The 23290-nt window shown below is 46.7% G+C and overlaps 5 protein-coding genes across 6 annotated transcripts; 4 read left to right on the top strand and 1 right to left on the bottom strand.

Annotated features, from left to right (window-relative positions):
• The first annotated feature begins 6485 nt into the window (after positions 1 to 6485).
• Positions 6486 to 11480, top strand: LOC127326261 (large ribosomal subunit protein mL54). Its single transcript, XM_051353115.2, has 3 exons — positions 6486 to 6577; positions 6713 to 6780; positions 10829 to 11480. The coding sequence occupies exon 3, from the start codon at positions 10852 to 10854 to the stop codon at positions 11242 to 11244; it is 393 nt and encodes a 130-aa protein (XP_051209075.1). The 5' UTR covers positions 6486 to 6577; positions 6713 to 6780; positions 10829 to 10851; the 3' UTR covers positions 11245 to 11480.
• LOC139834508 (uncharacterized) lies at positions 7172 to 9150 on the top strand. The gene is made up of 2 exons (XM_071824843.1): positions 7172 to 7917; positions 8034 to 9150. Exons 1-2 carry the CDS (start codon positions 7172 to 7174, stop codon positions 9148 to 9150), a joined length of 1863 nt encoding a protein of 620 aa, XP_071680944.1.
• Positions 11481 to 11971: 491 nt separating the features above from the next.
• Positions 11972 to 16910, top strand: LOC127326234 (F-box protein At5g49610). Of its 2 annotated transcripts, none has more exons than XM_051353098.2 (2): positions 11972 to 12246; positions 12673 to 14191. In XM_051353098.2, exons 1-2 carry the CDS (start codon positions 12097 to 12099, stop codon positions 13786 to 13788), a joined length of 1266 nt encoding a protein of 421 aa, XP_051209058.1. In that variant the 5' UTR covers positions 11972 to 12096; the 3' UTR covers positions 13789 to 14191. The 2 variants fall into 2 exon arrangements, 1 of the variants encoding a protein (XP_051209058.1); XR_011750659.1 differs by lacking the exon at positions 12673 to 14191 and adding an exon at positions 16664 to 16910 and having other exon boundaries at positions 12111 to 12246.
• Positions 16814 to 19627, bottom strand: LOC127326253 (uncharacterized). Its single transcript, XM_051353110.2, has 4 exons — positions 19425 to 19627; positions 17789 to 17911; positions 17197 to 17319; positions 16814 to 17081 (listed from the first exon to the last, which is right to left on the bottom strand). The coding sequence occupies exons 1-4, from the start codon at positions 19456 to 19458 to the stop codon at positions 17017 to 17019; spliced, it is 345 nt and encodes a 114-aa protein (XP_051209070.1). The 5' UTR covers positions 19459 to 19627; the 3' UTR covers positions 16814 to 17016.
• Positions 19628 to 19807: 180 nt separating this feature from the next.
• LOC127326241 (ER lumen protein-retaining receptor A) lies at positions 19808 to 22994 on the top strand. Its single transcript, XM_051353103.2, has 6 exons — positions 19808 to 20058; positions 20152 to 20417; positions 21222 to 21337; positions 22241 to 22314; positions 22434 to 22497; positions 22579 to 22994. The coding sequence occupies exons 1-6, from the start codon at positions 19968 to 19970 to the stop codon at positions 22613 to 22615; spliced, it is 648 nt and encodes a 215-aa protein (XP_051209063.1). The 5' UTR covers positions 19808 to 19967; the 3' UTR covers positions 22616 to 22994.
• Positions 22995 to 23290: the final 296 nt, after the last annotated feature.

The following is a 23290-nucleotide window of genomic DNA, read 5'->3' as shown; positions in this document are numbered from 1 at the left end:
CACAATTCAGTAATGGTACGTTAGAGCACCTTCACCAGCGACCCCCTACACTCCTATTGGGGGGCCAACACAAAAACAGGCTCCCATCGCCGCCCCTTGAAATTAGCCAGGACAATTTGGAACCCAGTAGAATAACCAGCAACCCTAGGCGGGGGCGTCGACGCGTTCCACCACATCACATTTCGTGCGAGCCCTCCTCGGCGGGTGCACACAGCCTTTCCATGCCCCCTCCTCCCCTCCTGACCCGCTTCCAATCCCGTTGGATCGCCATCGTTGTTGTTGCAATCCGAGGGTGCTACCCCCCCCCCCCCCCCCCCGCCGCCTCTTATGCCTCCGCGACCACACGCCATCGTTCCGCTTTTCTGCGGTGCCCCTCGTCGCTCCCTGACTTGCCAGCACAACAACGACGGACATGAGTGTCATTTGTTCGGCCCTTCCACAAGGTGTTCGGCGTTTTGCTGCAGTGGACAATGACGATAAGATGATGGTGATGGAGATGTTGATGAAGGAGGAGGCTGGGTGCTTGTGTAATTTTCTCACTTCTGCAATCCCTCTGTGTAATTTGTAACCCCACCGCTCTGAATTAATGCAGTTACTGGGGCCTTCTAGGCCCATCCTGTATTCAAAAAAAAAAATGAAGGAGGAGGCTGATGCCGCCGCTAACCAACAACAGCGGCTATTTATCTTGACCAATCTTCTTCGTCTTCGAGAGTAGATCAATGTCAGGCCTCACGTGTGGCGGATCGATGGTTGAGAAGGCGAAGAACAAAGACGAGCATCGGTCGTATTGAGATCTTCGGTGTGGGACGGGCCGTCCCTATGCCAAGCATTGTAATATTATTTGATTTATATTGTTTAAAACGAGAATGCTCTGTGCCCACAACAGCGTCAGAATTTTGAATCAGCCGGGATTGAACGCGCACAAGAGGTTCGGTTTCTGGCCCCAGTTCTTGGCCTATAAGAGCATCTCCAGTCGCGTCCCCCAAAGGGATTTGGGGCGCGCCGGACAAAAAAAGAGTTCCAGCCGCGTCCCCCAAAGCCCATTTTTGTCCGGCGCGGCCAGATACGGTGTCTGGCGCCCCGAGCCCGTCCCCGAAGCGAGGCCAACCGACGCGGGCCCGACCCGTCAGCGGCACCCCGTCGCCTACCTTTGGTCAAGCGACGTTAATGGCGTCCCTGTTTTCCCAGGCGACGCAGGGACGCGTCTCGTCGTGCATGGCCGCGTGGCCGTCCGCGCCGGAGTTATTGCGTGCAACCACCCGCTGCCGCCGCTGTTTTAAGACGCCACTGCGATTATCGCCGCTCACCATAATCCTTCTCGTCGCCGCCGCCTCCACCTCCCGGATCCTCTCTCGCCGCTCAAAAAATGTCGAGCTCGTCCTCCCGCAAGATCGCCGCGGCGAACGGCCGGACGCGGCAGCCTCACCGTGGCGGAGCGTGGCGCCATACCACGCCCGGTATCCAGTCCCGCCGGACATGCGGCTGCCAAGCAGCGGCGGCTGGAAGATGGCCGTGAACGGCATTGGCGTTCCGCCGCCGCCGAAGCCGAAGACGGACCAATGGAGGGACGCCATCAAGGCCCGTCGGGCTCAACTCACCGCCGCGGAGCGGTTGGATCCGACGTGGGCGGTCAACGACAACGACGCCTGGTGGACGACGTACTTCCAGGCGAAGTACGACGTCGAGATGCACAGCACCGATAACCTCGTCGGCGGCCCCAACAGCTGGAACAGGGAAGGCCGCGCCCTGTTGCAGGCGTTCGGGGCGCACCCTCGAGAATGTCATCCGCGGCCTCCGCAACGGCGCTCCAAGGCTGGAGATGCCGTCGTCGCCGCCGCCGTCTCCTCAATGGCAGCCGAGGAGGACGACGTACTCGTCCTCCTCGCACTCTTCTTCCTCGGGACCGGCGCGATCGACGCCGTCCTCGTCGTGCGGTCGGCGCCCTACACCGTCCCCAAACGGGAGGTCAAGGAGGAGCGGCGACGCCCGTCAACACGAGGCGTGGCGGTAGCGGCAGCGGGCGGCGGCAAGGGAGCGCGGCGGCGCCCTCCTCATCCGGCGGAGGTGAAGGAGGAGCCGGAGGAAAGCGTCGCAGCGGCGGCTGGCGGCGGAGTACGAGCGGCGGCAACTCATCGCCCGGCGACGACGACCCCGAGGACTGCCCAGGGCTGCGGGCGGTGTTCTTGGCGTCCATGGACGACAAGGACGCCTGGAGGGGCGACCTGGACGCGGCGATCGCCATGTCCATCCGCGACTCCGGCAAGCCGCTGGTGGACCTCACCGACGACGGCGAGGCAGGACCAAGCGGCTTGGTGAAGGACGAGCCCGTCGACGAGCGCGTCAAGCAGGAGGTCGTCACCGACGAGATGTACAACTTCTAGCAGTACTACGACGCCTCCGGCCGCCGCAAGTGGTTTTAGATTAGGTTTAGTTTTAAAGTTAGTCAAATTTCGTTCGAATCTATGTAAGTTTGGACGAATCTAATCGAATCTAGTTAAGTTTAAAATTTGCGAAATTTTGTTTGGGGGACGCGACTGGGGAGCGACGTCCCCCAAACGCGGTACGAACGAAACACGTCCCCCAAACGCTCAATCCGGCGCGGTTTGGGGGGCGGTTTGGGGGACGCGACTGAAGATGCTCTTATGACGCAGCGCGGCGTGGTACTGCGAATATGCGATCTCCCTCCGCTGCAGTTCGAAGCTGGGAAGAAGAAAACCCACGTGGGAGAACATGCTATTGTAAGTGTAGTCAGACTGTCAGAGAACAGTATTACTACGACGACCAGTGTCCAGTCCAGTGGTACGTAGCGTATCTTCGCTGCTCTTCTCCGTGAGTTCAAGGGTTTGTTGTTTCAGCCACATTTTACCAAGCTAAAGTTTGGCAATTTAGCATGTGTTTGACTCTTGGCATACTTTAGAGTTGTCAAACTTCACTATTCATATAGCTCATTTATCATAGAGTAAATTTTTTGCCAATTTTTATCATACTTTGTAGCTTCCAAAATTCTAGTCACACTTTTATGGCTGTCACACTTGCTAAAATTAGGCTTAGCAAAATATGACTGGGAACCAAACATACCCGAAACTTTCCGTTTTCCAAGCTTGTGCAACACTCAAATCCATCAGCGCTACCCACGGAGGCCCAAGGCGAGAGTGTACTCAACCTGCAACGTTACTCCATAGTCCATACGAACCTAACGTAGGTAGTCGAAAAAAAGTAACAGGTTCTGCACTCTGCTAGTTCCTTAAGTTAAACGCTGTCAGCCATCGCGAGTAGCACCACGTGACATCTTTTCGTAATGTCCACCCGTTACTTCGTAGGCCTATTTTCTTTTGATAAATCCGACCTTTAACAAAAGCTAATGCCTCGTCAAACCAACTCTTTTGAAATCTGACTCCTGGATTCAGCGTCAAAAGCCAAAATTATACAGGTTGCCGCCAGAAAATTTTGGCAGAAAATGACTTAGACCTTCTTTGTTTATAGGGTGTTGTAAAAATCATGTAGGATTTGGTATTTATGAGAAAATTTGTACTGTACATAAGTTGTTCAATTAATAGGAACATATCCTATATGATCATAGTGCAAATCCTATAAAAAACATTAGGTCATATTTCATAGAAAAATTATTTGCTGCAGTTGAAGACACTTTATCTTCTCATATGATTCAAATAAGTATGGCATTCCAATCATATGCTTATTTCTATAATTTTATATGTATGAATCAAAGGAGATCTCAATAGGTTCGACACCAATGGTGGATGCGCTAACCTCACTTTGGCATCATCTGTCGTGGCATCGACCAGGGATGGAGCTAGGGGAGGCAAGCTGGGGCCATGGCCCCCCTATGCTAGGAATTTTTTGTGAAAGATCCCCTCTATTTTATGCAGATTAGTCTTTAAATTGGCTAGAATTTTCCTACATCGCCCCCTCCAAGTAAACTAACATTTATTTGGGCCCCTCCATATTCATTTCCTGGCTCCGTCACTGGCACCGACCTCAGTTCGCAACTAATGTGCACCATTTTCTCTTCATCCCCGTTGACAGATCCAAGAGGTTTTGTCGATGAGACAAGGAATTAATTTTTGTGTTGTGGTTCAAATCTGTGTGAAAATACTTCTTTGCTCACCTGTTTAACTTCTTTTATGTGAAACATAACATAGACATAAAAGTTTACAAATACGTACGTACACTCACTTTATAAACAAGCAAATGCACGCTCTACCGATGTGAGCAACCTCTTAAACGGAGACCAAAAAAACTGTATGACACAAGCAACACGGGTCATCTTGGTTTCTTGGATCTTATCAAGACGTCAGAAAGGACTTGGAACCTTATCCTCTCCCGTTCCTGTAGCAGAGAGGCGATTTCTTGGGCGATACCAGCCACTCCACCTCGCCGCCGCCGGGTCGGCGATTTCCTCACCCTCCGTCGGCCGTTTCGACGGCGGGAGGATGGGGGAATCCCGATCCGCGGCGTGTACATAGTGTAGGTTTGGTTAGGTCTTCCGCCGGCGGCTCTGTGGAGGTGGAGGAGCAGCCGGACTGGTTTTGGGTAGGGGCGACCTCCTCCTCTGGCGGTGGTGCTCGGTGGAGCGCTGGCGTCGTCGCCCCTCTTTCCCCGCGGCCGTTGGTCCACGGATCGACTGCGCGCGTTCATCCCGAGCCGGATTCCGTGGACGGCGGTTCTCGGCGTTTCAATAAGATGAAGGTGTTGCTGTGGTGCTGCTGTGCGTCGGCGGCGCTGGCGTTTCGAGGTGCTGGCTCTGCGGAGCACGTGAAGGTCGACTCCCCCACTGCTACGGGAGGGCTCCGATTCCAAGGCGCAAGCGGAGCTTTGGCAGTGGCCCGCCGTCTTCTCATCTCGGTGGCCGGCGTTGAAGACGAAGTCCAGGATGGCCTTATCTGTAATTTCTTTGTTTCTTTGGGCTTTTCTGTAAGTTCACAGCAGTAATATCAGTATCCTTTTCTGCAAAAAAAAAAAAAAAAAGCAACACGGGTCACGGTTGATAGGTTCTGCACTTGGTAGATTCTATTCTACGGACAAAATGACAGGCAATGTCCTAACCCCGATCGAACTGCTGGAACTAGCGAGCATCCCGGCTAATCTCGCGCTGACACAAAAACAAAGGCTACGCCACGTACTACGTTAGCCTGGAATCTGTGCACGGAAAAGATTACAGTATCAAACGGTGTGCACTTCGCGTGCGTTCTGCTCCTTTTCGCGCGTCAAGGCCGGCTCGCGAGATCCCCCGGCCACCTCCATCGACGCCGGAAACGGAGCAGACACCAGCGTAAAACAGGCAAACAGCACGAGACAGACACCAGCGTAAAACAGGCAAACAGCACGAGACAAGTTTGCAAACGGTGTCACCCGGCCTTCTTGTTTCCTTGCCGATCAGATCTCAAGACCTGCCATTGGCATCGCTGCAGCTAAGCTATTCCAAGAGGCCCGGCCATTTCTTTATGAAGATGGTAATACAAAGTAAAAAAAAAAATGTCTACGTTAGGTATATATATCACAACTACCACGAAAATTAGTCAAGCACATCCTCCACAATACAACCCTGAACATGGGTCCTATGCGAACCTGAATTCCAATTAACCTCACTAATCTTATTAAGTTTTATAAAAAAATAAAACAAGTCACGTATATGCAAACTATATGTCCATACTTAAAATACAATTGTATGTTGCTTACACAGAAAAAGGAAAATCATTTTTTATATTTTTTCAAAGAATGTATATCCGGTCCTTACAATATTATTTGGGTATTTTATCATTTTGCATATGTTACGCATAGTTCTTAAATTTAGTGTCGAACAGAAAATACGTAGCTGATCTTGGATAATCGTAGACCAGACTTAGGTGGGCCCCAAATTTCATATTTCCAAGCTTCAAAAAGTTTTAAACAAAATTTTCGCATGTAGACATATATGCTTAGCCTATGATCTCTCAAATCGCCACCCTGAACTCACAATCCTGGTTCTTATCCGCTTAGGCCCCGCTTGGGAACTCCCGCTTCTTTTCCAGCTGTAACATTCCAGCCGTAATTTATTCTACTCCCTCCGGTTCATATTAATTGACTCTAATATGGATGTATCTAAACACATTTTAGTTCTAGATACATCCATATTGAAGTCAATTAATATGAATCGGAGGGAGAATTTTTTTTTTAGAATACCTGGGATTTATTCTAGTGCATAGCGTTACCGATGTAAATTAAACGTAGCTACGGTGCGATGGTCCGTGTCACTTTGGTGCTCATTAAGGCTAAATATTTTTCAGTGGAAGCATGTGCGTATGTGCGTTTATAGAGATGAGTGTATTTCCGTATTTGTGAGTGTCTATGTCTACTTTGTTTCGAAAAAAAGGACTCGGTGGTGAAAAATCCGGAGAGAGTGCTACATGGGCCGGCCCATCCGGGGTCCGCCTACACGCGTCGCGCGTGTAACGGACGCGTGAAGCGTAGTATAGCATAGGAGCGCCCATTCCGACCCGCACCCCTTCGCTCTTCTCCTCCCCCAACTCGCACAAAGAAACACTCGGGCGGAACCCTACCGTCGCCGACGGCGGCGCAGGTACCTCGCCCTCCGGCCTTCCTTCTCTGCCTAAGGATGGCGCCGCCAGCCTCCGCCGGACCTAGCAATCCCCGCGGTTCTGTCTCTCCTATGGTCTCTCTCTCCCGCCCGTCTCATCTTTCTCCCCGTCTGCAGGAATCGAAGGTGCCCCGGCGGCCTGCGCACGTATTCTCACGAGTTCCGGCGGCCTTCGTCTGGCGCAGGTGTGTGCTGCAGGACCCCGCCCTCCCCTCCCCTCCCCTGAGATAGGATGTGACCCGTGCCTCCGCTGTCTCTATTTTCTCAGTCAATCTTCTCTTTTTGTGTTTTTTTTTTGTGATGTGTTGTTACAAGCTTTGTGCTGATGTCTTTGCTTGTGAATGTGTTGGCTTGGTTAGCATGATTTGATGACTGATTTGTGTGCTACTGCTAGTTGTAAATTTCTGAAGTTTTCTACTACAAATTGCATGCCATGCTAATAAAATTGATCTACATTGTGGTTTCAAAATGTCGGACGAGTTACCTGTGGTTTCTTACATAACGGAAGAAAACAAGAGAAGAAAGAGGACAGGGATTGTGTTTACGAAGCACTACTTTGAATCCACTCTTCTTGCGATGGCATATCTTAGTACACAAAGGGGACCGTCTGGATTTGTTAAGGGACGGAACATCGTCGACAACTTCCTCTACGCCGCTGATGTGGTCCAAAGCTGTCATGCCCGAGGATCTCCTGCTGTGGTACTCAAGCTTGACTTTAAAAAAGCATTTGACTCCGTCAACTGGGAGGCGCTGGATGCTATTCTGGATGCACGTGGCCTTGGCCCCCTGTTTCGATCCTGGATCTCTGCAATTCTTAGCACTGGGCGGACCGCTGTGCTGCTGAATGGTGTTCCCGGGCGATGGATTTCTTGCAAAAATGGGCTACGCCAGGGGGACCCCCTATCGCCATACCTGTACCTAGCCGTCGCCGACCTCCTCCCCTGCCTCATCTCCATGGAGGCAGGCGGCGACCGCCTGTTGCACCCTCTTGTTGACGACCTTCCATGTCCTGTGATTCAATATGCTGACGATACTCTGCTGATCTTGAGAGCTGAACACTCCCAAGTCCGTCGCCTCCGCGAGCTCCTCGACCTCTTCTCACAAGCCACGGGTCTGCACATCAACTTCCACAAGAGCACCTTCGTACCCGTTGGTGGTGTCACTGCTGAGCTGGCCTCGGATCTTGCAAACATCCTCGGCTGTCCCGTCTCATCCTTCCCGCAGACATACCTTGGGTTGCCGCTCTCGGACCACAAATTGCCTGCGGCTGCGCTGGAATTCCTCTCCGTCAAGATCTCCAAGCGCATCCCCGGATGGCGGACGTCCTTGCTCCCAATTGGCGGGCGCCTTACCCTCACTACGGCGATCTGTCGGCCCTCCCGTCATTCGCCATGTCTGTTCTGCCGATCCCGAAAGGGACACTCTCAAAAATGGACAGACCTCGACGGGCGATGCTCTGGAAGGCAAAAGATAAATGCTCCGGTGGTGACTGCCAAGTTGCATGGGACTATGTTTGCCGTCTGCGGTCCGAAGGGGGGCTGGGTGTTATTGATCTTGGTCTCCAGAACAAATGTCTCCTGCTGAAAGCGCTGCATGGTTTGTTCACCGGACGAGACTCCCCGTGGAGCAGGTGGGTGAAGCGCAGTTACCTCGGTGCCCGCCCGCAGGTGGCCACCCCCGCTTGGAAGTGCTTCCAGTCGCTCATCCCGCTATACCGCTCCATTACGAGAGTTGAACCCCGCGATGGGCGCACCACCTCGCTCTGGCACGATGCTTGGACTCCGCTGGGCCCCCTGTCGGCAGCCCTCCCCGCGGCCTTCTCCCACTGCCTCCGCCCCCTCGCCACTGTTGCCGATGCCCTCGAGAATGGTGCAGTTGAGGTTCCACTTGTTCACCGAGTTTCTGCAGCAGCCGCTGGCGAGATGGAGTTCATCCATGCTTGCCTCTCCCGGATCTCCCTCACTCCGTCGCCGGACATTCGCTCCGTATCGCTCGGCCCATCGACCGACTTCTCCACTGGAAGCGTCTACCGGTCCCTCCACTCCTCAGGTTGTATCGTCCCTGGGCAAGACGTCAACTGGGCCTGCTTTGCGCCTCTAAAGGTGCGGGTGTTCTTCTGGATACTGCGCCTCCACAAGACCAGGACACGGGCGCTGCTGCACCGTATCGGATGTGTGGCCTCCTCGGACTGCCCCTTCTGCCCGAATCAACTGGAAGACACCTCGCATTTGTTTGTCGGCTGCCCCCGCCTTCGCCCCCTTTGGAATGTCGTCTGCCCCTCAGGTCGCCCCCATGTGGGCACCGACGTTCCGGCTCTCCTCGATGCTCTCTCCGAAGACTTACCTCCGATGCACCCGGAAGCGCGCAACACGGTCATCTTAGCTCTCTTGTGGACTGTTTGGAAATCCCGCAACAGAATGGTGTTTGATGCAGATTTTATGTCTACTCCGCGCATTCTAGCCATGTTGGTTGACCATCTCCGCCTGTGGGTCATCCGCGCCCCCCCTAGGATCGACACGAGCGCCCTGCTGTCTTGGTGCCAGGCTATCTCTTAGACTCTGTCTTTCACCTTGCCCTGTATTCCCCCTGTATCCAGCTCCCCCCATCTCTCACTCTCACTCTGTTTGGGCGCGGTATGCCGCCCCAGACCTATTTTGTAGGCTCTATGCCCCCCATGTAACCCACTCCCGCATTAATGAAAAATGAGTTCAGGTGGGCGATCGCCCCCCGTTGTTTCCTCAAAAAACAAAGGGGACCGGGGGATTTAGGGAGCTTTACCGATGATGAGCATAAACACTCGCTTGGAAAGTATTTGCTGAAAGAGATGTACGATGGGAGTGAAGTTGCATGCTATGATCGGCTACGGCTAATAAAAATAAATTTTCATGACTTGTGCACTATGTTGCATGACAAATGTAGTTTACGTGACAGTGTGTATGTAGCTGTGGAAGAAAAGGTTGCCATGTGCTTGCTTGTTGTTGGCCATGGTTTGAAGATCAAAGAAATGCTGAAGTTCGTGTATGATCAACAATCATTTCAACAGAAAGTAGAAATTGAACTTCAGCATTTCTTTGGTACTGAGTTGCATACTTGCATGTCAGTCCTTGGCACGGTCCCCGTGTCTTATGTAGTCCTGCTATTATTGCATAGTAGTGGAAATGTTGGGGGGTAAAGTAGTAAACCGAACCTTTTAATACTTTAATATCATGCTATTCTAGAAATTCCACCCTTCGGTAAGTCAGGAAACTAAAAATCTATAGATAAAAAAATACTGATCATACAGAGGCGCCTATAGGTAAAAAATGTTACACACTATGCGACTATGCCCAAGTCGGAATTGGGCATATAGGCTCACTCTAGATGCATTATTTTATTCTTATTTTGAGTTGGATGGTCTTGATCTGGAAGTCAGTTTACTGTTATTTGAGATTCTGACCTGCTCCACTTTAAAGAATTTGTGTCTTATGTTTAACTGCTTTTGCTTCAGCAAGAAACTTGTGTTGATTGATGGGGAGATTTTCGGTCTACACCTTTCTCATGGTTTGCCTGAACCTGTAGATAAAATTGTTGACCATACCATGATGTTTATAGCTGAAATACCGTGAACGAACGATTCCAGATTATGAATTATTCATAAATAGCCTAGGAAAGATGTTTTTTTTTGTAGTTATTATTTTTGGTAGCTTGTCTGGTGCTTCATGCTGGAACTAGTGTCAATATTCTTCAGGATTTTGGTCTCGGCCTTCCCAATCGAAATGAATGTGGTTTTAACTGTTATATTACTTTGGCAAAAACCTTACTTCAAATGAAATAATGGGGTTATATCTGAATACCATCGATTTTAATCATTGTGCAGTTCATGCATTCAATAGAAGGACGTAAAAGGTGTCTGATGTCCGATGACAATTATAATTTGCAGTAGGCGTCTTGGAAGTTATAAGCCTTAAATAACACATGTTGGCTTCGTGAGCTGCATCCTGCATGCAATTCCCTATATTACAAAATAAATAAAAATCTAGTGGCTTAAACAAGCTGCAGTAACCCAAAACTCATTTTGTAGTATCAGTTCCATATACTCAACATACCCCTTTTACATATATATCCACACATGACCTTCCAAACCAAATGCCTTCGTCATTTGCAGGTTCTGAACCTTGTTTTTTTTTTTTTGACAGCATGGGTATTTTTCCCCTGATTTTATCAGCTAACAGATAGTTGTGATGTTATATGCAGTTAAAACATCAATCAACCCAGGAATGGCAATGTCTTGGACAAGAGTGTTGAAGAGTGGAGTTGTTCCAAGAGACGCTGTGGCTCAATTGGTTGGGGTGAGAAGCTTTGCGGTTTCAGCCAAGGGAAAGAAGGGTGGAAAAGGTGGCGCAGCTGATGCTAAGCCTGTGCTGAGCAAGGAAATGAAGAGCACAACTGTGTTTGGGGCTAATATCCTGAAGGAGGGTTCTGATCCCAAGATCCAACCAGATTCCGAATACCCTGACTGGTTGTGGCACCTGGTGGACAAGCGCCCCGTGCTGAGCGAACTCCGGAGGAAAGACGCCAAGACGCTGCCTTACGAAGACCTGAAACGTTTCGTCAAGCTGGACAACCGGGCTCGGATCAAGGAGAATAATGCTCTCACTGCTAAGAACTAACTGATCAGGATGGGTCTGTCTCAGGCATGTTGTGGTCAAAGCCTTATCACCATATGTCTGTCTTTTCCTACAAGACTTATTAGCGGACATACTACTTAGTTGTTGTCGGTAATAATGTCGTGAATACATGCAAGAGCATGTGGATTCCTGGAGAACGCAACAATTACTGAACTTAGTGGCCGTGCAAACTGATTGACATCTACAGCCAATGCGATTTATGTTACGGGTTGGGATCATGTGTTGTTGTAATCACTGTCATGTCAACTTAACTTAACTGTGTGTCATGATGAGTCATCAGTTAATTCCCATACCCCTCAACCATAGAGAGATACCCCTCAACCATTAATTTGTTTCGTCTTTAAATTTGGTCGAACTTCATTATAATTCTTGTAATATATAACAAATTTGAATGAATTTGATTGTTTTTTAAATTTTTGTTTAGGGGATGCGACTAAAAACAAACGCATCCCAAAAGCGGCACCACACGGTGGTGTCCCACAAACACTCGATCTGATGTTATTACCGGACGTGGTTTGGAGGGTAGGACTTAGGCTGCTTAATTCTCTTTTTCGCTAATTCGCAAAAAAATAGTAGTTTCTCTTTCCCGCTCCCTAATTAATTTCCATACACCTCAACCATACTGATAGATACTCCTCAAGTCCTCAACCATACAAGAGACAGAGTAGTTACTCACCTAATTAATTCCCGTACCGCTCTCAACCATACGAGACCTAATATTAAATCCCCCAACCAAACAGAGTCAGTCAGTCCCCTTGGCGAGCCCCAGCGTCCGGCGACCTGCGCCAGCAGCCGGCCACGGCCACTCCGAGGCCTTCGTTGCACTGGTCCGCGATGCAGGGAGAGGCGATGCAACTAGGAGGAGGGGAAGAAGCCTGCAAGGATCCGGGCAACCCGCCGGCGACCGGCCACCAAGTCCGCGACAGGGCCGCTCCATCCCATTCGTCGCCGCCATTCCCTTCCACCGAATCATCGTCGTCCGAGGTTGGCTCCCCTGCTTTCCCGATCTTCAATTAATTAAAGAGGAAAATTTGCTACAGGGTACCTTCTTTTTACGTTGTTGGCTGAAACTATGCCTTTGCTAGACACCATTATAATTTGGTGGCACATTTGTCAGAATATACCACATGTTGAAAAGCAGAAAATTCTGCATTTTTGGCTAAAATGATCCTGCTATGACTAGTTTTGAAGAGAAAGTGCGAAACTTTTCATTTTTAGCCAGGTAGTATGTTCTAGCAAATATATCATAAAATTATAATGGTACCTAACAAAAATATAATTGGATGGTGTATTTTGGGAAATGCCAAACAAATTTTCCCTTAATTAAAGGGAATCAGGTGTCGTGTAGCAATTTTTTCCTTAATTAAAAGGAATCAGGAACCTGAACTGAACCGTCTCACCCATCTGTAGGAACATGAGGACGAGCAGCACAAGCCCGTGGCGAGCCTGCCGGAGGACGCTGTGGTCGAGATCCTGTCCCGGGTGCCCTACAGGTCGCTCCGCCGCTTCAAGTGCGTGTCAAAGCCGTGGCTTGCCCTCTGCTCCGATCCGAAAATCCGCAAGAGGTGCCCGCAGACCCTCTCCGGCTTCTTCCACTTCAGCCGCGATGGCCTCAAGTTCCACAATTTGCCCAGGGGAGGTCCCCCTATAGTCGATCCCTCTATGTCTTTCTTGCGCGAGAGCTACATCCACGTCCAGCTTGTACAATGCTGCAGCAGCCTTCTTCTCTGCCAGTGCTTGAAATCGACTCCAGAGGGAGGATACCCCTATGAGTTTGTCGTCTGCAATCCCGCGACAGAGAAGTGGGCTGTAATACCTCCTATATCATTGCCGGGCCGAGAGGAACGTTCCCTTCTGGACCAGATCAATGTGTTTTTAGGTTTTGACACGGCCGCTCCATCCCGCTTTGTGCTGTTTGTGCCCCAGAGAAGTGTTTGCGAAACTGCAGAGGTAGCCATCTACTCATCACAAACTGGACGATGGACTTCCGTGCAGAATGAGTGGGGTGACCAAACTATTCCGGTTGGGAATCGGGAATGTGCCTTCGTGAATGGGACTATGCATATGACTACCCTTTATTCTTGGGTAGCCACAGTCGATGCCGAGGGGAAAGTTTGCAGGAAATTTAAACTGCCATATGTAAGCAGCAGTGATACTTTTGGTGTTCCCGGTTCCACTGGTCATTCTCAGGGACACTTCTATGCGTGGCAGATAAATAATTATTCTGACTGTCAACTCTATGTTTGGGTTCTTGAGGATTACGACAGTGGAAAGTGGACCTTGAAGCACACTGTTAACGTTTTGGAACTGTTCGGAAGGCATCATCGCAAAAATACCGAGTCCTATACAATGTTTGCAATTCACCCGGAACGTAATTTGATTTTCCTTACTGATCGGAAGGAGATGACAGTGTCATATGATATGGATAGTCAGAAAGTGCATGTTATCTGCACTTCTGGAGAATTCTTGGGTGGTCTACCTTATACTCCATGCTTTGCGGATTGGCCATCAGATGGTCACTCATAGTAGTGCAGCTTCACAATCTAGTACGGCAACGATAACCGGTGGCCGCTATGGACCCATTCTTCTAATTTATGGCACTGGCTTGGAAATGTCGAAACTCTTTTGTCTAAAGTTTGATATTCCTGTATGTTGTTGTCTGGGTGCATGCCTGTTTGGGCTTTGAACAATGTTGGTTAGCCAAGAGTTTCCAAGGCTATGCATAGTTCTGTAAGTGAACCTAGTCATTTAATCTGCTTTCTGTCATGTAGTACGTACTACATACTGTATTACTGTGCCCACTTGTTAGAACTTGATGTTGCCCTGTTCTTACTCATTTTCAGCATTTGAAATGCTGAAATGTGGATTTCCTCTTGTATATTGCAGAAAATAAAGAGAGGATAAAAAAGTATTGTTGTATTTTTTGAAACCTGCACGGCCTTCCATTTATGGTTTCAAATATTATGCAGCTTGAAAAACCTACAAAGCATATTTATTTCATCTACTTTCTTGGTTAGGGCCTTAGGGTAAGAGAACAACCTTACAAAACTGTGCACCGTACATCACTATATCACTTATTCTATCGCAGTTTGTTTTTAGTTCTTGTTCTACTTGAGCTGTCCTACTAATTGAATTCTGTCCAGACTGATAAATTTCTAGGTTGCTGTCTTGAGCTTTTGTTGACCATAATGTTATAGAATTTTCTTGTCCATTACCGAGAATTTCAAATGGTGTATTGAGTTCATCTACTATATGGGAACCGAATTATTTCTAATTATTATTTTTTGTCAAATGGTTGTGCTGTTCCGATTAAAGTGTGGTACTCAAGCTGTATTGTTTCTGGCTACTAAATCAGGTATGCATTTCACTCCAGCGTGGCCAAATATTTTCTGGACTCATAAGGTTTAATGAAAAAAATTGAAATCAATGCTAAGTCTGATGTGAGCATGCATGGCATCTAAATCATGCAGGTTCTTACGACAATTTACTGGTTAACTTACTGCTATTCATTCATTATTTGATCCTTAGTCCTGCTCTTTTCTAGAACCTGAGCAAGCCATTATTTTTCACATTAGGATGGATTCCATTATTACATTTAGCTTTGCATCCAGTCAAATCCTAAAAGTTGTAAGCTCCACATTCAGTCTCAAATTTGTTTTGAGTCGACTATTTTGCCAGCTAAATTGTATGACCCCTGTTGCTAAAAAAACCCCTACCAGGTCCACTTACTCATCAATGACTGAAAAGGAGAACCATTTGATAAAATTTTAAAACAACTCAATTTGCATATTTACGAACTCAGTACACCATCTGAAATTCTCAGAGAAGAAAGTTCTATAGGATGACATTATGGTCAATAACACCGTAAAATGCTCACAAATAAGAAATAGAACTCAGAGTATACTAGATGGCCTGCCCGTTGACCCAACGGCCGGTCCAGAAGATGGCTCATGTGCCATCGCCGACCCTGACCTGCATGGTGGCATGGACAAACTCTGCAACATGGCCTACTGGCATTTACCGGGACCAGGTCGCCGTTAAAGAGTTTGAAAGCAAACAGTTTCAGAAAGCTAAAAGTAAATTCCAGCGCCAACTGCCAGGTAAAGATGCATATCTTAAGGGGTAGCTTGGCTGCCTGCACTGCATATCCCTAAAGTGGGCCACCGAGCTTCCGTGAATAACACTGTCATACATTGAGCTGACCGTGTATTCCCCAGACGGGTCCAACAACCAAGAGATCTTATCTAGACCAGGGGAGAGGTGTGTGCTAACTATCTAAGCCGCAAGTGTGCCTGCCCTTCATAGGCCTATGCAACCGAAATCCGATGGTTGTCGCAGATGCTAAAGATAAAAGGAAAGCGATCCTTCAGCGCCACACCGCCTGTCCATCTGTCAAACTAAAATTGGGTCCGCTGCCCGTTTTTAACCTCGTGTTTAGCCTAGATCGTAAACAAGTCCTTGATTTTTTTTTTTTTTTTTTTTTTTTGCACAAGTCCTTGATCTGATGTAGGCTTTTCCAGAAGGGCGAGGCCCCCATGGCTCGTGCAAGCGAATATCAGCCGTATCTGTATATTTGGATCTAATCAATTGTGCCCAGATGGATCTGGTATAGCTTCCAAACCCATTTCAGCGATATTCATATTCTTAGAGTTAAGGACTCCCAGGCCTCCCACTTCACCGACGCTCTAAGGGAGTTAAATTTGGCAGTTTAAGTCATCTACATTCTAGTCAGTGGTCTTAACACAATGTCATAAATAACTTAGGAATTAGTCAAACACACTCTCGACAATACAACGGTGAACATTGGTCTTTGTGGACCTGAATTTCAAAAAACCTCGACAATCATATTTCAAAGCTTTATAAAATAGTAGTCACACACATAAAAATATTGTATATACCTACACAAGAGAGGAGATGGCATGTGGCCTACACACACAGAGGAAAAAATGGCCTGCATAAGTATGTATCCGGTCCTTATACATTTGTTTTTTTACATAAGTTCTTTTTGCATTTTAATTTTAAATTTGACATGCACATACCTGGAGAAGTGCACGATTTATGCCATAGTTTTCAATTTATTTAGTTCTTTTTTTCGATTTTGATGTTCATAAGGGTCCACGACTCCACGTGCACCAAAGTCCACCAAAGTATAGCACAATCCCTACTACTCCCTCCTTGCAACCAGTAGAGCTTATATTTTTCTTCTGAAAAATGAAGCCAGGTAAAGCTTGACCAAATTTTTAGAAAAAAACTATTAGCAAATATGATATTGTATAGGTATCAGATGAAAATATATATCATGATGTATCCACTGATATTGGTTTTGTATTTGCATGTCAATGATCTTTTTGTCAAAATTTGATCAACCCTTACATGGTTTGACATTAAAAAAATATATCAGGTTGCAACAGCAAGTGCACCATAGGATCAAAGTCAGTGGCAGTATTGGTGCACCTGTACCTGCACTGAAGTCTTCACGATGTACCTGTTCTGCAGCACAAGGGAAAGAAGTACAAATGCAGGTGAAAGATTACAACATTGCAACAGTGCCTAGCAATAACATAAATTATAGTGAGCATAGGACGTTCTGTCATTCATGGATGTGAATATGACGCTGAGCAAGTGCCCACATGAGCGATTTCACACAATTTACATACATCTATAATATTTATGTACTTTTCTCAAACATGCACCGCTAAATGCGCATCGTTTCGCACCAGAGATATGTTTTGTGCTGATGCTGCAATTTTTTATTCAGCCATCACGTATCAGATTTGTTGGCTCGCTCAAAACGTAATTAGGCAGCTCGTACTTGGCACCTGCATCGCAGCTTACACCGAATTAATGCAGATTCTAGTCTAGAGACAAAAAACATTTGAACAATAACAGTGCAACTTGCAAAGATGAAACGACTCTGACCGAAGATAGGCTCACCTCTCTCATCATAACAAACTGTAAGATCGGGATTCGAAACGATGATTCCAGCACTGTCCACTATGGTCTGTGCAAGAGTCAAGTCAGCTTCTGTAGCCGCAGCCCTGAGTGCATCCCAGATCTCTGTAGAAATAGATGGAAAGTCACCACCAATGCCAGAATGGTAAAACTAGTTTGCTACAGTTAAAGAATGGTGTTCAAAGTTCAAGACCATTGTACATCTGCTTCTGGTTCATATAAATACAAGACAATAATGGAGTCAGGTGTCATTATCAACTCCTAAGAATGAAATGCTTATTATATCTAAGTTAACAGGTCCTGAAATTTTCTCTTTGAAGGACTTCACATGGACAGATCAAATTTAATATACAAGATAGCAACCATTGAAACAGAACAAGCGAAGTACTTATACTGAGATCAAAGATATAAATCTGTCGCAAACTTGAACAGCGACAGCACTACCGATCAAACGACAGAAGTCTTACACACAACGTTGCTGAACCAACCAACCCAAGTGGGAACAATTCTGATAACTCCTCACCTTAAAACAGAATATTAACTTCCAACAAACTCTGTATGAACAGCTAAATACCTTTCTGTCCACCATAGTGTGGGGCTGTGTCCCAGAATTCATCACACATCTGCTTGAGTTGCGCAGGTGTTATTGGTTGAGTGTGCTTCCAAGGCTTTGGCTTTCTTAGCTTCTTACTGCTCTCTGTATTAATGGGAAAATGTTCTGAATTAATCATGGAATATAAATCCAAAAGCACCAACAAGTTACCATGTAATATGAAATTTGAAAATCCACGCAAAAGATATTAACATATGCCGATATAAAATTTTCAGCAGGCAAGTGTTATGGTGCAGTAATTGCTGATGAGAGCAGGATGCACGGTCGTCACGGTAATACCTACAACACAACTGCATCAATAAATCCACAAACATTTTCCCAAACTTATATCCTACAATTTTCTGCAAGGCACAAGCAAGAGTTCATCTTCAGTTACTTGGCCCGTATTTTAGAGAAGTAATACCAGCTCGCCGAACTCTCTACAGAAGTGGAATCAACGCTAGAAGCGGTAGGGCGCACTACATCAGTGCACACTGAACAGACAAGTATTCAAGGGGAAAAAGACGGGTCACTTAAACTAGTAAGCAGAGCAACCATTGGTGCAATGAGTGTGCCTTTCTGAAATGCTCCACCTAATAAAGTGCAGATAACTAGATATAAAGTACAAATAGCTAGATGTAAAGCACCGGGAACAAGATACTTTGTTAGCGATTGATGAAAAGAAAGTTGTGCTTAATCCGAAGAGACGCAATTCTATCAAAAGAATAAGCTGTCACGTTTGCTTTTGCAAGACATCTGCAAGTTAGTACTACCTTTTTGTCGGGAAATCCAATTCAGCTCACGGGTGCATATGAACTCGTTGTGTGAAAATAGATTTTAAAGTGTCAAAAAAATTTAAAACAAATTTTTTGCATGTATATCTAGACATTCTATGTTAGTACACAAGTTTTTAGAAAAAAAAATTCTATGTCTCGTGTAAAAAAAGATAAATTTTGGTGCTCCAACACGACTACGTACAGAACATTTTTTTGTTTTTTTTGTACATGCCACATAAAATGTTGCTTCCCCACGAAAACTTGTATACCGCTAATTTTATCTTTGTGCTGACCAAATCGAAATGATACCTCCATCAAATTTCACTAATTACTCCAGTGTAACTATAAGCCAGACGGCAATTCGCAAATATAAAGTACCATGGACCAAAAAATTATTCAGCAAAAAAGCATGTACAAAATCCACTCTCCACAAGCAAATCTAATAACAATTCGCATCACAGTGATCATCAGGACCTCCGCTACAGCTGTCAGCTAAGAAGAAGTGAAACATCGAACAATTCTGCTACTCTACTATGTCGCAAAACAAATAATTAAACTCCAGCGCTGAATTCCAGGGTTTCTTGCGAACCGATAGCTTGAACTGTCCATTCTTGTTCGAACATCAACTAACACGATTTAAACGGGTAGCAGTACAATTGAAGCCCTTGTGTGGATAAAATCCGAGGAGACAGATCAACAGAACGAGTTAACCCTACTGCCACCCCCTAAGAAGATGCGGGTTACTGAAGGCAATTCAAGTAGGATCTTAGTCTAACCAGGTAGCAAGAAGAAAGAAATAGAGTAACTGAAAGCAAGCACCAAAGAAGAAAAAATCAGAATACCATCGACTTTGGGCGTGGATCCAGCGCAGCCCATGGCGGCGTCCGCCGATCAGACGCTCATGCGACGAGCCCTCCGCCCTCCCCGAAACGGAGCCGGATCTCGCGGCGGGTCGTCCGGGAAAGGAGAGCACGCGGTGGATTGAGGCGGAAGCGATCAGCGGCACCGGCACCGCATGTGAGGAGTGGCAGAGTGTCAAGAAGAGTTGGGGAAGAGAAAACAAATACTCCAGCAGACTCGAGGTGTCGCGCCACGTGGCCTCCCGCGCAGCCCACGTGGCAGTCGGGCAACCGCCTCTCCCTCGCTGCCGCGTGGGCCCCACTCGCGCCCAGACACGTCTTCCTTCTCCGCCACCTGGTTCTCGCGGCCCGCGGCCACTGACCACTGGGTCCCACCGCTCGGGACAGGGATCACGCACCTTCCCTTCCCTTCCATTGCTGGCCTCCCCCCACCTCGGCTCCTCCCGGCCATTCCCCCTCCGCATCTGGAGCTCCCAATAAACCCTAGCCACCGCCGCCGTGCCGCCGCCGGCCGCCGCAGCAGCCATGAACGCCTTCCGCTTCCTGGGGGACATGACCCACCTCTTCTCCGTCATCGTCCTCCTCCTCAAGATCTACGCCAACAAGTCCTGCTCAGGTAATAAACTCCATCCATTCCCATCGCTAGGGTTTCGTTCCCGTGGGTGATTCCGTGGTCCGCCGCTCACGCGGATCTGCGCGCGCGTCGCAGGGGTGTCGAGGAAGACGCAGGAGCTGTACCTGGCGGTCTTCGTCGCGCGCTACCTCGACCTCTTCACCGACTACATCTCGCTCTACAACACCGTCATGAAGCTCGTCTTCATCACCACCTCCGCCGCCATCGTCTGGTACATGCGCCGACACCCGCAGGTGCGCCGCACCTACGACAGGGAGCAGGACACCTTCAGGCACGCCATCCTCGCCGCCGCCGCGTTCCTGCTCGCGCTCATCTTCAACGACCGATTCACCATTCGCGAGGTCAAAATTCTCTCTGATCTTGGTTGGCTGCTGCATTATTTGATCGATTGACTGACTGATGGTGTTACGAGATGTGTGATGGTGCAATTCGTTTTACTAAATCTGTATGCTACTACAAGAAATTTTGCGTTTAGTAGGTTTTCAAAAAAAAAAATTTGCGTTTAGTAGGGTCGTTCAGGGCCTGTCTTGTTACCGTGAAATGTTAATTTAACTATCATCGTAACTTAGCTACTGATCCCTATGTGACATTGTCATTTGACATACTCAGCTGAGTATGTCCAGTGGAGCCACACTGCTAAACTCATTTTGTAGTTTGACCTTACACAAGTAGGGGAACTTTTCTTTATGCAGTAATGACTAATGCGTTATTACATGGCTCAAATCTGACAAATTCGTGATCGATATCATCAGTTAGCAATTCGATCTACTTTACAGAACAGTCTGTGTTACACTAGAAAACTTGGATGTTGAGCTGAAGGTTCCACAAACCTAGGAAAGTACTCCCTCCGGTTCTTTTTAATTGACTCGAATTTAGTACAAAGACAAAGCTATACTAAATTCGAGTCAATTAAAAGAGACCGGAGGGAGTATATGCTAACTGAACAGAAATTGAAGAATGTCTATCTGATGCATTTGGAACTTTAAATCTTTAGCGAGTCTGTACACTGTCCACCACAATGTACAGTAGCCAGAGATTCAGTTCAATCTGTTTGTATGTTCATTTGGGCAGCTTATCTTATATTGTGTATGTGACTAGTTTTAGGCAATCATGCTCATGTTGTGCATTATATTGTCACTATGCAGATATGCTGGGCATTTTCCATTTACCTGGAGGCAGTGGCAATTCTCCCTCAGTTAGTTCTGCTCCAGAGAAGCAGAAATGTGGATAACTTGACTGGACAATATGTTCTCTTTCTCGGGTACGAGTTTTAGGCCAAATGGACGGTTTACTTGGCGTTCTTCCCTTTGATGTCCCTATACAGAAAGAAAAAGAACTGCTTTTCATCTCATGCTTCACATAACTTTTATTTTATGTTATGTTCATAAAAGATAGTGGCTTATGTGTGTGTCTGCAGAAGGTAGCATAAACATAGGTAGTCCAAAACCATCACGTGGTGGATCGTTCATTGGAAAATTTAATACTAGCCTTAGGTTATGTGTTTGACATTCATGTTATGCACAGTCAAATTAGAGAAAGAGTATTAAATTCACATGATATTTGAATATAAATTTGAGGGAAACAGAACAAACATGAGAGAATGTAAGTTAGACATGTTACCCTGACAATGCATCCATACCAGTCTCCAAATGTTATGTTTGAGATGTATAATACAGTAATATACATGTGTTGTTTGTTTTGCTGGACCTATTTGATCAGGAGAAAGTTGAAACCAAGTAGTTTTAGTTCTTTTGTAGAAAAATATTAAGTCCATATATTATGTTGGAGTTGAATCAGGGCACATCTGACTTGATGCATCCCAAATTTAAATTGGGTGTAGCCCGTAGCCATGTTGACCCAGCCAAGTCGTGCTCCCAAATTTCAATTAGCTGTAGCCAGTAGACACGTTGACCCTGGCAAGTCGTCCTCCCAAATTTCAATTAGGTGCAGCCAGTAGCCACGTTGGTTATGTTATGTTTACTTCATATATAAATATTGTAGTCAAATTTGAATTAGTCTTTTGACTTTGTAGAAATTTTAGTTCAAAATCTTGAAAAACCATTTACATGAAAGAGCAAGAACAAAATTCATCTGAAGATGAATTGCGTCACTGCATCAGCAGTTATTTTCGTTTGTTTACACTCCAAACATACTTGTTTTACAGGGCCTACCGTGCATTCTACATTCTAAACTGGGTGTACCGTTACTTCACTGAGGGTCACCAAAGCAGATGGATCCGTGAGTCCTATATTTATAGCAATCTTTCTTTTTTTGTGTTGGCGAAAGATCTTTGTACTCGTGTTTCATGCCCCAGGGTTTACCCCGAATTTAGTTTCCTAATGTTCTGTTTCTTTCAGCTTGGATCGCTGGTTTGGTCCAAACAGGTCTATATGCAGATTTCTTTTACTACTATTTCTTAAGGTAAATTGCATATTGTCGTTGCACTTCACATGCCATGCACATGCTCCTTGCTCACGGACAATTTGATGTTGTTCATTGCAGTTGGAAGAACAACGTGAAGCTCGAGTTGCCCGCCTGAGCATGCTGGACCATGTCAGAGAAGGTGCAAATTGTGTGACTCGGATGTGTTAGTTGATAATATTGGCATGAATAGACTCGGTAATGTGGTGTGAGCAGTTGCAGTTGGTACACTCGAACTGAATTTCGACCATGAGAATTGCTTTTCTGTAGTAGCAGTTTTCCCATTGGCAAAAGCTATTACGTTTCAGAAGCTAACAGTTGCTGCTACACAGAAGTAGACTAGTTCCATTTTGTACCTAAGATGGAGGATCGCACCCCTGATTCATCTGTTTGCCCCGCTCTATTACACCTGCTGTAAGCAAACAAACGTGATCCCCAGTGGACTTGCCAGTATTATTTGTAAACCAATGCACTTGGAACTATGCGTTTCGTTTGTATGCTGCCTGTACTCTTGCCATCAGCTTATAGGCTGTTACCGGATCAAAATCCTCTCAGTTCTTCTGTAGGATTGACAGGTCGTGCAAGTTGCACACATAAGTTTGGAGTCATGGATAAGATGCCCCCCGCAATCATAATTCGAGTTTGTTGCCATTTCCTCTGAATTGGCTGGTGGTGCAAGCTGTGCGATCGGTTGGATTTAGTTTTTATTTTACTTCCTCCTTCATAATTTAGGATGCATATTAGTTTTGGTCAAAGTCAAACTTATATTAACTTTATAATACCAAATGCATAC

The sequence above is a fragment of the Lolium perenne genome, chromosome 1 (assembly GCF_019359855.2).
Source record: "Lolium perenne isolate Kyuss_39 chromosome 1, Kyuss_2.0, whole genome shotgun sequence".
Lineage (NCBI taxonomy): Eukaryota > Viridiplantae > Streptophyta > Magnoliopsida > Poales > Poaceae > Lolium > Lolium perenne.
The sequence above is the reverse complement of the archived record's forward strand: the minus strand, read 5'-3'. Positions and strand labels throughout refer to the sequence as shown.